Source organism: Calidris pugnax, unplaced genomic scaffold (assembly GCF_001431845.1).
Source record: "Calidris pugnax isolate Ruff unplaced genomic scaffold, ASM143184v1 scaffold435, whole genome shotgun sequence".
NCBI classification, from domain to species: domain Eukaryota; kingdom Metazoa; phylum Chordata; class Aves; order Charadriiformes; family Scolopacidae; genus Calidris; species Calidris pugnax.
Window position 1 is genome coordinate 1,439,662 of NW_015091240.1, and position 13,760 is coordinate 1,453,421.

Sequence of the window (13,760 nt, forward strand, 5' to 3'; positions counted from 1 at the left end):
AGGCACGAGCCCCCCCCCCGCCCGCACACCCCGCATCACGCGCTCTCCCTGCTCGCCGCCAGCCCCGCGCGCACATCCCCCCGCGCGCCCCCTCCTCCCCCTCCCCGGGATCGGCCGCTCGCTCTCTGATTGGCCGAGCGCCGCGCCGTCGGATAGTCAACATGGCCCGCGTGCGGCGCGGCGGCGATGGCGCTGCCAGAGCCAATCGGGGGCGCCTTTGCTGAGGGAGGTGCCCGCGCTTCGGCCAATCGACGGGGGTTTTCTTGGCGGCGGCGCAGCCCGAGTGAGCCTGCGGGAGCCTGGCGGCTGGCGCTGCTGCCTCTGCAGGCGTGAGGGGACGCGGGCAGGTGAGGGCGCGGCGGTGCTGCGGCGGGGTGCCGCCGGCCTTGGGGCGGCGGGTGGACGGCGGGGGCTTAGCGGAGGGGCCGAAACATCCACCGCGGCGCACGGCTGGGGCGTGCGTGCGGCGGCGGCCGTTAGGGCCCGCTCCGGGGTGGAGCTGGGTGGCGGGGGCCGCCTGGCGGAGAGGGGCGGGCCCGGCCCGGTCAGGCACCATTTTAAGGCTGGTTTGAGAAGTTTGGACCGGGGGAAAGAGGGGAGTTTGCGATGTTCTTAGTCCGGCGGAGCGGGGACGGAGCGGTTCCGGCCACAGGCATGGCCGCTCTCGCCCGCCCTGGGGAGCCTGGCAGCGAGCCCTCCCTTCCCCCACCCTCCCGGGGGAAGTAGGGGAGGAAGAGGGTGGGAGGGCTGTTGTTCGTGGTGAGCGGTTTCTCCGTCTCTCTCGCCCCGCGGTGCTTGCGTTGAGTCAAACCCTTAGCCGCTTAGGTCAGGCGGGATTCTTTCGTTTGACCTCATCCACGATCTTGGGTTCCCTTAGCGCAGTGTGGGATTTCGGGGGTTCAGTTTTTCAGTTCGAGGTCCCTGCCTCCTAAATAAGGGCCTGTTTGAAATTTTCGCTGCTGGTATAGCTGTTTATTGCATATAATACCAGCGTTTGTAGGATTTTTCTGACTCTGTTTCTCTAACCTGTAATCTGTCTACGAGGTTTTAAAATAAAAACGTGGAGAAGCAAATATGTAAATTAAAGGTGAAACTAGAACCGCTAGGCAATTTTTTTATAAAGCCATCTCTAAGCAAACTAATGTTCCCTCAAGAAAACTTCCAAGGTGAGATGAAGAACTGCTAATGTTCAGGGCTTGTGGAACAGGTTGATGAGTTTCTTTCTCTTAACTATTTTTTTTCATTATTGCTTCTAATTTTCCTCACAAAAAGTATCAGACTACTGTGCTTTATCTTCCCACAGGGTTGCATCCTAGCAACTCTAAAATGGAGGTCTTAACTTTCTCTTCTGATTTGTTGTAGTTACGAAAAACACTAACAGTTGTGGGTAGAAGTTTCCTCCTTTGTATTCCTATTATGCTTAGAAGGCTAGTACAACAAGACAGGCTTTTTTAGCAGAGAATGTTTATTCTCTGTACATTTGTGGTTATGAATATGTCTTGCCATTAAATATACAGATTTTTCCTTTAAAGTTGCATCCTTCAGGATATTGCTTGTCCTTATAATGAACTTTTACTGTCTTAGCATGCTTCAAGATTTCGTGCTGTTTTGAGTGACTAATGTGTGACAGTTGTGCTGGACAAATGGTAGCAGCCTACTTTGTAGGACAAGTAGTTGATATAATCCCCTCTTTTCCCAAAGCTTCATGTCTGCATTAGTTATTTGAAAACACACAACTGTCCAGAAGAAATAAGATATTAATTTGGCTTCTTATTTGTGGTAGTGATAATAACAGTACTTTACACTATTCTTTTCTTGGAGTTCTAATAGCATTTGCATGTCTTGATTGTCTGTAAACTGAGCTCACTTGCTTGGAAAATAACGAGGGCAATAAATATGAAGGCTCAGTGCTTTGCTATTGTAGTTTTTCAACTAGGTGCACATGTAACTGTCTCTCTAAAATCACTTTGATCTCCCCTCCCCTGTCCTTAGTAGCTTTTACCAAGCTGTTCTGTTAGTGTCTCCACAGTAGCTAAGTCATTAGAAGATAGCTGTAATGCAACTGGGAATCACAAGCTGTTTTGTAAGAAAGCTTCTTATTTATTTATATACTTATTTTTACTTTTTAGTTACCAAAGGAAGAACTTTGAGGAGCGAAACAAGACTTAAAAGTATGTATTTGCACCAGGGAATGGTGCCTTTTTGTTGTTGTTGTTTCTTGTTACTTAGGTGAATGTTTTTTGTCAGAACATGCCCGATTCATGTCTGTTCCAGTGGAGATTAATTCAACTGTTACTTAAAAATCATTTGAGTTATGGGAACTTTATTCCATGTTTTCCAGACACAAATGAGGATGGAATGAGAATCTTGTCTTCCCTCAGCAGGGTTGAGAAGTAGTTCCCTGCAGGAAGTACAGCACAACAACTGAGCAGAAGAATTTCTGTGTGGGGTGGATTTTTTCCATTGGGGAAAAAAATCTGTCACTGGGCCTAGGTTGGAAGAGATGGGTCTTCAAGGCTAATTTTTAAGTAATGCGAGTCTGCATTTTTAGTTGCTTACTATTGCTTCCTCAGATAGTGACTAGGATCATATAACTTGTTGGCTGAACTCTGATATTGGGTCACTTTGCTACGTCTTACCTTTTTAATTGTATCTTTTTTTTACTGCCTTCTGTCTCTGTGGAAGGACAGATTTGTGTATGGTCCTTTATCTCTTCAGCTGTAAGATAGTAAAATTCTGTTTTGCTGTAGTGGATCCTTGCTGGCATTGCTGCTTTCTCATGTTATGTTTAAGGAAAGAATAAGTGTTTGCAAATAAATATGCCTGGGCTGCTGAAATAGACCAGGTCTACAACAAGCCCCCTTTGTTTTTCCTGGACTCAATCTATAGGGTGGGTTCGTGTGCTTTTTTGGTTAATCAGCTTTACTTCCTGTGGAATAATCTGAAATATACTCTTAGTAGTTTTGTAAATGAACAAAGCTTTTCAACTCTATTTTCATGGCTGTTAAAGTGCTGCTTTTCTAGCTTAGAGCAGGAATCAGCATTTTTCAAATGGGAGAGTGGATGCAATCTCTGGGCCCTCTGTTCTGGCTGTTGCTCAAGATGTCATTAGCACTTAACATGGTTCTCTGGTAGCTGTGTACTGGAAGCTGCGCTAAAGCCAGCCTGCTTTGCCTTTATAGAATCTAAGAAATCAGACCTGTTGACACTCATGAATGATGGAAAGTATTTTTTATTCTAAATTTTATTTGCAGTCTAACATTCTTGAAAGCTTGGTAGTGGAAAATATCACCTATGTTTCTGTATGGTATGTAGCAATTACTTGGATTTGTGATGAACTGTTTAGAATTGGGGAAAAAAACACCTGACCTCTATTACTAAAGTAGATGTACAGGGTTGCATATTTCACTCCAGTAAGAAAGTGACAGTAAAATAAGTTAGGCAGTCTGGCTCCCTCTGGTTTCTCAGGAGAGCTAATTTAGATCTTGGGGGCTACAGTAGCTGTGCTAAACTTGATTCTGATCATTGCTAGTGTCAAGACTTCTTCTCTCTTTGTTTTCTTGCTCGCAATAAGTAAATTCAAGGCAATTCTTTATATAGAGATTTCTGCCTTTGTAGCTGCTGTAAAAACCTTTCTCTTGGTAAATAATTTTCTTGCCTTCAGTGTTTTGCTTCTCTTTATCTAGCAGCAGTTCTAGGTTGTCATTCAGTGTAGTGCAGCAGAAGCAGCAATTCGCAAAAATAGCCTTGATTAGACAGATAAAGGAGGCATATTTTTCTGCTCAAGTGACAAGAAAAAAAGCCATCAAGAAGTTGTGGAATTTTCATTATTTTCAGATTGGACATAGTAATATGGTATATGAAGGGATTAAAACTTCATTATTTACTGTGATACTGTCGAGGAATTAGGAAGTAATATATTTTTATCTTCCTCTTTGGCTCAGTTCTCTTTTTTTTTTTTCTTTTTAATAGAATGCAGAGCTAGTCTAAGAAACTGTGATGCTTTGCTTCAGACCAAAGACTTACTATCTGGTAGAAATGGATTAACATCTGGAATATTTAACAAAAAAAAAAAATATTAAAAGGGTTAAATGAAAGCACTGAACAGACTGTTTAGAAACTATGAGCAAGTTCTAGTTTGGGTATTTCAGGAGTTATTCAGTTTACTGCAAAAGATGATGCATGATGAATTTCTTAGCAAAACCAGCAGCTGTTAATTTATATTGAGGTTTTAAACAATGAGCCGTTCTATCCTCATCTTCTACTGAGGTAAACAAATCACCATTAAATTATTTTTAAACACTGTATTTCAACTTGCAGGTGGATACCGGCACGCAGATGGCAGATAACAGGTATGTTGGACTGTTTGCTTGAAATTAAATCAAGGTTGTTAGAGTTGACTGTGTGTCTGGTCTTCTGTGGAGAAGTGTTTATGTTTTTTTACCTATGAAAAATAGATTACCCAACTTGGATAAGAATAAAATGGTAATATTTTGTCTAACTAGACTGTGTTTCCTTACAAGCAAGGACAAAATGTTTATTTGGTACAGGAGAAGCTGAGATTGTAGTATATTGGATACAGAATAACTTCTACTTTGTTCTTGGGTAAACATGATTTGTGTTCTCTAGATTCAGTTTTCAATGTTCATATTTAAATGTTTTGAAGACTTGAAGAGAACAGTGATCTTTGGTGTTTCTCTGATCTATATGATTAAAGCATGCAAAAGGCACTGTTTTATTCAAGTTTTTATAGCAATTTTGGAACAAATAAGTGTTAAACTGTTACAAATATGTACGTGATGCCGGTCTTTCAAGGCTTGCAGTACACCAGGGTAAGCTGGATAAGCTAGTCTGTCCTGTAACTAATAATACCCATTTGCATGTGTGATATCTTTTTTCCTTTTGTATATGAGATTGGGTATTGCTGAAATTAACCCTATCTGTATTTTGCAACCTATAAACTGGCAGGGAATAGAGGGAACACTTGCTGGCTGTGACTCATTCTGGGTCCTCTCTTTTTCCAGCATAGGAGGTGTGCTGGAAGAATGCATTGCGGCAGGGAGATGGAGAGGACAGGGACATCTCTTTTTAGAGTAGAAACAAGTGTTTCTGTTATTACTCAAAGCAACTTGATAGAGAAATTGGAAACAAAGAGCTTTAATCTTGTTTATCTTTCTTCTTACCTGTATCCTTTCTCATGTTTGTCTTCATCACTTAGGCTAAAAGGGTTTATTATAATTTCATTTGTGAGTAGTAACATTTTCCTGTCCAGTGTGACCTAGTACAGATGAAAGGCCAGCTATTCACTTAATGAGATTAATTTATCTGTTGGTTTCTTTTGGCATGGGATTTTTCTGCTTTGTTTTGATTTTGGGGGCTTTGGGGTTTTTTTGATTTTTTGCCTTTCCTTTGCATCCTGTTCATCTTAGGAGAACTAGTTTCATATCCAGATTTCTAAGTTTTGAGAGGCTTGAAGATATATGTCTTTTAGTGTCATAGTTGTTCTGTAGTAAACAGTGAAAATTCAGAATACTTTTGTTCTTAAATGTTAACATTTTATGAAGTGATGCCTTTTTTAATATGTTGCATTTCCAATTATTCTAGTAAAACAGAAGATACTGCTTCAGATTCTGTGGAGGCTGCTAAAAATGCAAGTGACAAAAAAGGTAAGAAATAAAATAGTAGTAGGTAATGTTACAGAGGTGGAATAAGTCTATTGTCTTGTGTATTGAAGCTTCTTTATCTACAGTTCCAAAACCTTTACAGTCAAAACTACAGATCTGTTCACTATTGAAAGCAAAGCAATGATTTCTGTGCTAACTGTTCATTTTTTTGTTTTCCCTGCTTATTTCAGCCAAGAGCAAAATAAAGGCTATATTTCTGTAATAGCGAAAATATTTTTGTGTGTGTTATGGGTATGGTGCTTGGCTATTGCATGAAATAAATACACTAGACACTTGCAGTAAGGCCTGTATAGACTAGCTTTTAACAACATGTAATCTTTATCAGCATAATTCTTAAAATGACCAGTCCTGTATGTGCACTATGCAATTTATGTCTTGGAAGTTTAATTCAGTGTTTCTTCTCTTCCAAATTTATATGTGGCTTATGACCTGCAGCTAGTCTAGAGGGAGGATAGAGAAACTCATGGTTTGCTCTTCCTTACGTAAAAGAGAAGGCAGGAAATTTGCTTAGGCCATCACTGTAACACTGGCTTCTAAAAGCAAAGATTTGATGTATTTGCAAAGACAAAGGTGTGTTTTCTGTCATTATCCACTTTGTCTTTTTGAAACCTGATCCTGAAGTAATTTTGCTTGAGTTATTAGTTAACTATAGCAGTGCTATTTGAGGTCTGGAAAATAGTGAGTATTTTTACTTTGACTTCTGTAAGACATACGGTATGACAAAAGCACTATAAATATATTCAAATTTATTCTAAAAGTGGGTTTCTCTCTTCATAGAAAAGCTAGCAGACCAAGTAATGCAAAATCCACAGGTCCTGGCAGCTCTACAGGAACGTCTTGACAACACGGCTCTTACTCCTTCAAGTTACATTGAAACGTAAGTACAGGGCATAATAAAATTCTTGAAAGACTGAAAGCATAATAGGATGCTATTCCTGTGTAATTAAGGTAGGAGACTGGAACAAGTGATTCAGTAAGAAAAATGGTTGACTTAAACTGATTCATAGTGGCCTGCTTCTGGAAGGAAGAGCCAAGTTTTAGTTTACACTGAATTGCAAACAAAATTTTGTGCAGTTCAGTATTTTCCTTGGCTGTTATTACTTTGGTTAGAAGCAAGTCCCCTTGTCCCTTTAGTTTCTTTCTGTGACACTTATTTTGTCAAAGTGCGTGCTGCATTGACTGACCATTTCCATAAGATTCCTGTCCAGGACGTAGTGGAAAGTTCACAACTTGTAAATCCTTAGTTTGAAGCTCAGTTTTATGTTAATTGTAGCATAGATGTAAACTTTGAAAATTTGCCTTTAGCAGATATTTGTGCTTTTGTTTTTTTAGTAGGAATATCTGGTAGACTTCTTTTAAAAATAATTATAAATGCTATAAAAAGTTTTTTACCTGACTGTGTATATCTGCTTAATGATTTAAAGTCCAGATCAGCAGTGTGTATTTTCCCAAGTATCACCAGTGAATCAAACCCCTCCCACCCCCCATAGAATGCACAGTTTTTATTTTTCATAGATGGATCCATGCAACTCTAGTCTCAAAGTTTAGGTGTAAACAAAGGTATTACTTTCAGATCCCTGGGGTGTTGGCCTCATGGAACAGAACAGAAGATAACACCATTGTTCTCAACTTGGATGAGAGAGGAGTCCTTGAACTTCTTGAAATAGGTTTTGATGAAGTGTGTGTGTGTGTGACATAGGCTGCTTATAACTAAAAGCAGTTTTTAAAGAAAAAGTTAATTTCATGGTGATATGTTAAATAATGCTGAGGCAACTAACTTTTAACCTTAAAAGAATTGTTTGGTTTTTAGCTTACCAAAAGCAGTGAAAAGAAGAATCGATGCCTTGAAACAGCTCCAGGTGAAATGTGCCCATATAGAAGCTAAATTCTATGAAGAAGTACATGATTTAGAGAGAAAATACGCAGCACTCTATCAGCCCCTTTTTGATAAGGTGGGAAGACTATGTATATAATCTTTGTCTTCTAGATGAGTCAGTTCTGTTTGCTTGTATGTAATTTTACATCTTCAATTACATTCTTGATTTTTTCGAACACAGAGAAGAGAGTTTATTAATGGGGAAGCTGAACCCACAGATGCAGAGTCAGAATGGCACAGTGAAAATGAGGAAGAAGAAAAACTAGCTGTGAGTACAAGCTGGGAAATGAAGTAGAGATAAATTGGATCTTTCAGAACTGATTCCTGTACAGTGTTTTCCATTGAAAGGGTTATCTTCTGGAAATAAATATTTTATCGCTAATGTCTTATTGTGATGAATTGTGTTATCGTGAGTTACATCCAGTGAAAGCTTTTAAAGTTAGCTTAGCCTTTTTTCACGTTTGTATCTTGCCTTTGCACTGTTCGTAACCTCTTAACAGTATCTTTCTGATAATGGGTTCCATTCCAGTGCTACATGATACCCCAAGATAATAAAAGGCTGGCTGTTTGTCTGCCTGCCCTCTTTACTTTGGGGGACATAACTAGCTTTCATTTTCATAAATACAAATTAGATACCTAGTCATAAAATTAAATTTACCTAATAAAATGTGTGCTGGGTAGTGGATTACTACTTGCCTATTGTGTAGGAGCTATCTAGATTTAGGGAGGGATAATAAGATCTGTAGGCTGCCTTTTTTTCTCCTGTTGTCATTTTTGGAGGTGTATACTCATGGCTTGCTTCTTTTTCTTGGAGAAGCATCCTACTTATAAGGCTGTATTTCCTATTCTGTCAGGTTTTCTTTGCATTTTTTTCCATGGCCCACCTTCCTTCAGTTTCCTTTGGATGCTGTTCTTCTGTATACAAAGTGAACTGTTCCGGTTTTACTAATTTTGTGAGATTTAGCGTGATGCAATCCTCTTTGGATAGGCAAGAAAGGTTTGTTAGGCTAGTTAGTGTAGGTTAGTGTAAATAGAGCATTGACAGGGCCATACTCCATGCAATTTTAGATCAGAAACATGTCTAGATGGCAAGTAAACTGCAGCTTCATACTTGGCTATTCATCATCCAAGTAGCTGCTGTTGGAAGATCCTATGTATTTGCTGCTACCTAGTGGTGTAAAAGGAAAGGTGCAATACAACTAATTCAGACTGCAAATTTCCTGGTATTTTTGGGTGGAGGAGTGATTCTGGTTTTATAACATTTGACATCAGTTTTGCATACGGAATCTTGTATCACAAAAGATTGATAATTGAAGAAAATGTAATAATGAAAAATAACCACGAAAACCAACTCTACCAAGTATTCTGCAAAATTGGGATGCTAAAACAGTATTTCGGAAGGCAAAGTTAAATTTGATGTTTTAAAATGAAACACTTTAAATGGCACATGAAGCTACAGCAGGGAGATAACTTGAAACCCAGGAATGTTTTTTCTGTTTGTAGAAAGATAGAAATAAGTTTTTTATTATTTCTGTTTGTCAAGTCAGTGGAACTTCTCTGTCCAGTCAGTTTTGTACAGAAGAATTCCAAATAAGTTGAATGTAAATCTGAATTAAATGTGTATATGTTTAGTTGTATAAATAAATCCTGTGTCTCTTAATCTCATTTAGTGAGAAAAAGTGTAAATTTTAAATGTTCCTTAAACACAGCTTCAGAGATCATAGAATCATAGAATTGTCCAGGCCGGAGGGGACCTCCAAAGGTCATCTAGTCCAGCCTCCCCACAGTCAGATGGCAAATGTTTTGTACATCTACCTCTGTTAATGAAATATATTTCAAAGTTATGATTTCATTTCTTAAATGTTTCTGTATTTGTTTCACAGGGAGACCTGAAAAATGTAGTGGTAATAGAGGAAAAAGCAGAAGGTGAAGAGACAAATGTCAAAGGAATTCCAGACTTCTGGTTTACTATCTTTAGGAATGTAGATATGCTAAGTGAATTAGTACAAGTAAGTTTCTTGCCTGAAAAGATTAGCTTTTGACATGTGTTAAAGGAATTGCTACTTTTTCCAATTAATAGTGCGAGTTTATGGAATTTGTGTGGGACCAAATCTTTGAGTCTTCAGAATTCTTAATACTATTCCTGAAGATTCTTGAAAGGCTTGTGATAGACAAATAGAACAGCTGACTCAAACTGCTAAACACTGCTTGAGTTTTGAAGAAAACTTAAATGTTTGATTGTTGAAGAAATGATCTTGTAACAACCTTTGTAGATACTAAAAAGCAAGCTTATGTACTGCTTACAACAGCTGTTTCCCTATAGTTTTGTTAGTCCATAAAGGATTTTTTAATATTACATGCTTGTAATACAGGATATTACAAGCATACTCATGGATTGGTTGAATTTGTGTTAAATGGCTTATGTAGTTTTGCTCTCATTTATAATTGCTTTTAATGCTATTAAAGACAACCTTCCTGCAGCCTATCTTTCTATGAATCTCACCAGTGATAAATAACATGAATGAAGTTATTTTATTTTCATTAGTGATCGTGTAGCCTAGTATTGTAGCAGCTTTATTTATTGAAGGCAAGGCCTAACAATTGAGAATTTTGCATGTGGTATTTGGAACTGCGATCAATTACTTTGGATCCAAATCTGAACTTTAGGTGAAATTGTTGAATAATTCCAAGCTTTGGTTCTCTCAAGAACAGATTAAACAAGCAAGCTAGATTAAAATTGTGTCTTTAAATATTGTCTGCTGAATAGGAATTTCTTTTTCTTTTTTTTTTTTTTTTTTTTAATTTTTAGGAATATGATGAACCAATCTTGAAACATCTGCAGGATATTAAAGTTAAGTTTTCTGAACCTGGACAGCCTATGGTGAGTTTTTTGTTTCTCATAAAGATTGTAGTAATGAAGTGAACAGCGTTTTGAAACTTTAATTCCATTCTCTTCAGCTGGAATGTATGTGAAGATTTTCTTTCTAGGCTAATATCTTCATGCTTTGCCTGTTAAAGATTTATCTTCAGCTTCCCTGACCCTGTGATCTTTCGTCCTTAGCCTGAATGTCTGACATCATTGTACTTTCTAGATTCCTGTTCTGTTTCAATTCTCTGTAGTTTTCACTTTCTTTTTCTCTCTCAGATTCCAAATTAGCTACTCTTAATAAGAAAATTGCACGGCTGCTCTTGGTTCACTTGAAAATAAATTGTGGAAAAAAAATACGGGTGCTACTTACTATATCAAAATATTTCATCAAAAGAAGAGCTGTGACTTCGTAATAGTAATCAAAAACTGAGATGATAGATACTGTGCCTATTGAAAAGGACAGAAAAATGAACAGATATTTTTAAAAGTGTGCCTAATGAGCAATTTTTAAAGTACAACTTTGCCTTCTTTCAGAAATTGTTTTCTTGTTTAAATTCAGTGTACGGAAACAGATGCTGTCTTTATCGATTAAAAAGTTGCTCTGTTTCTTAATTCACGCAGGCTATACTTACTCCTTGAACTCCTTTTGAGGGCGAGACAGGGAGAAGGATCCTTTTTTTTAAGCGTTGTCCTTGTGCCTTTTGCCCTCCATTTGGTATTTTTTGTTTTGTCTTACTGAGCTGCAGTCTTCTGACAAAGTCTAAAACGCAAGAAATGTTTCATTGAAGATTTGCATAAGAAAGATGGAAGGACTCTCTGAAAATACTTTTTAAAAGTTAAAACAGCTGAAGCGAAGTCTGTTACTTTTCAGTCCTCATCTTTCTCCTATTGGTACCAAAAAACTTGAGCTGATGTTAGGCAAGGGAAGTAGTATGGACAGAGGAAAGATTGGGAATTAAGTTCCTAAACATTGCTATGGCTGAAGGAGTGGGATATGAATTTTGTGAAGAAAATGAATTGTTTAAACACAAAGTAAAGTCATCTAAGAAGCTGGTGTTTTGTTTGTTTTGTTTTTTTATTTTGAAGCTTATCTATTCAGTGGCAGTTGGATGATTTGGGAATAGTTGTTTTTGCCTACAGCATGTTTGTGTTCTCATTCAGCTTTGTTTTACAGTACCTTAAGTTGTATAACTGCTCTTAAAACACTAATGAATTTATATTGTCTTGCACTGTTCGTAACCTCTTGACAGCATATTTCTGTGAATAGGTTCCATTCCAGTGCTACATGAAATCCAATAATGGAAGGCTGACAAATGCCATGTCCCTTCTGTATTTGGAGACAAAAGGATGCATTCCTAACTGCTTTAGTGGAACCTGTTGTCCAGTTGTCAATGGCTGGCTTGTCTGAAATTCTCTGGCTATTGAAAATTGTTGCAGCAGTGGTAGCTTTGTACTGTGAAAGCTCACATAACCAGTGTGTAGTAAATACACTAATTCTGCTGGGGATTAGGTGTTGCCACTAAAAGAAGTAGGTGATGATAATTTTCTGATATACCATTGACCCAAAGTGATTAAATGTAGTTACTGTCCTCCAAAAGTAGATTTACCTGGCTACAGAAATGGTGCTTACAAAGTTTTGTTTGCTATAGCCTGTATATACAAACTTCATGAAGTATAAGAGATTGCCTTGCTATTTGCTTTTGTTTCTTTATAATCATGTGAATAAACTTGCATATGTTTGTATAAATATAATTTGTACTTGTATAACATCTATTTGGACACCGGTATCCTTACCTAGAATATTCAGACCTGGATGACATATCTGGGTCTGACTTAAGTAGGTAGCTTAAAATAAGGAAGTTGCATTTTTTTGGACTTCATGAGAACATCTCATACTATAGGGGAAACCTAGAAATACATGTAAGCTGATATCAAAAGCAGAGATATCCAAATAAAGACTACTGGAAAGCTTATTGCAACTCTTCAAGTAGCATGTGAAACTTGAAGCCTCTTATTATTGTCTCCTAATTAGCAGGTATGGAATGAAATACTGAAATGCAGTCTCTGCAGATACTTTTGTCTGCCTAGTCCTTGGGATCCTGCATGTTAAGTGATGCCTCTGGCTACCTGTTTATAACCCCAGTGACAGTTTGGGTATGAATATTAGTTGCTGGTAGTGGATAAGCTAAGTTTGTAACTTAAGACAACCTCTAAACCGTACTGGCTACCCTGAATTGCTTTAAAACGGAAGGAAGTAAAGCTGAAATAGGTTATGTGAAGCCAATACAGATATTCCATACACATCTGGTTCCCAGTGGCTTCCTTTCCTGAAACTGTGAGCTTGTGAATTGGGAAAGCTGCTGTTGCCACCAGTCCCCAGCACTCCTTGACAGCTATCTTTCCAGATTTCTATCACATGAGGAGATTCATGTGGTCATAGAGAAGAGATTGCGTGGAAAGAATACGGGGCTTTTGGGAGATAAGAGATAAATGTCTTTGATGAAGAGCCTGCTGTCCCCAGAGTTACTTATCCTGTCTGCACATGGTGGATGTTTAAAAAGAGGGGAGGCCACAACAGACTTGAGTAATAACAGATCACTTTCTGGTCAGAGGCTGAAGAGTGCCTGGGGAGGTATATCCATGAGCTATGCAACTTGTGGTCTGAAAGGCTAGTGTTTTTGGCAATTACCAGTCTGTTTTACATGTGTACTATGTCTGGTTCTGACAACATATTGCTGGGGTAGTAAATAAAATATTTAAGGTAACTGTTATGCATGCTATGGCTGTGTAGTAGATATGGTGATGTTGGGGATTTTGACTTTCAGCCATTCTGTATTGTTGAACTGATCTGCCTAGGGAGACTTTCATCCTTCAAATAACTAAAGCAATGCTGCTGAAAACCTGTTTCCCCTGTTCCAAGGCAGTTTGACTTTTGTTTTACTTCTAAATGGTTCGTAGTTGATAGTGAGTGTGCAGTGGACATATATAGCATTGTGCAATCGGTTTTTGAAAGCTTTTCAGATTTGAAAATCAGTATATTGTGTATGCTATGGTTTTCTATAACTGCAGCCTTCTGGTCTCCATGTAAGAAACTGAATTTCTACAAACGATTTTCATCTGCCAGTGGAAGGGCAAGCCCAAATGTAAGCAGAAACACCTGCTTTGGGCTGTGTCCTGTTAAAACAGGGATGATGACTAGGCTTCCATAGAAAACTAAACCAACACTTTTTTCAATGTACTTATTTCTATAGTTGCTTTTAAGACAGCAATTCTATATGTAAAGGTGAATGAAATGTAGTAGATTACCTGATTATAATTTGAATGTTAAAAT

General features: G+C 38.3%; 1 protein-coding gene across 5 annotated transcripts in view; it reads left to right on the forward strand.

Annotated features, from left to right (window-relative positions):
• The first annotated feature begins 252 nt into the window (after positions 1-252).
• The window catches only part of NAP1L4 (nucleosome assembly protein 1-like 4), a 28,242-nt gene continuing 14,734 nt past the window's right edge, over positions 253-13,760 (forward strand). For 2 of the 5 annotated variants that reach the window (XM_014959989.1, XM_014959988.1), the window contains exons 1-9: positions 253-347; positions 2,130-2,171; positions 4,321-4,352; positions 5,605-5,666; positions 6,462-6,561; positions 7,495-7,636; positions 7,742-7,828; positions 9,444-9,569; positions 10,370-10,441. In XM_014959989.1, coding sequence (XP_014815475.1) covers positions 4,339-4,352; positions 5,605-5,666; positions 6,462-6,561; positions 7,495-7,636; positions 7,742-7,828; positions 9,444-9,569; positions 10,370-10,441 — 603 coding nt within the window. In that variant the 5' untranslated portion in view covers positions 253-347; positions 2,130-2,171; positions 4,321-4,338. Of the gene's footprint in view, positions 348-2,129; positions 2,172-4,320; positions 4,353-5,604; positions 5,667-6,459; positions 6,562-7,494; positions 7,637-7,741; positions 7,829-9,443; positions 9,570-10,369; positions 10,442-13,760 lie in introns of those variants that run through there. The other 3 variants (XR_001413952.1, XR_001413953.1, XM_014959990.1) reach the window with 2 other exon arrangements.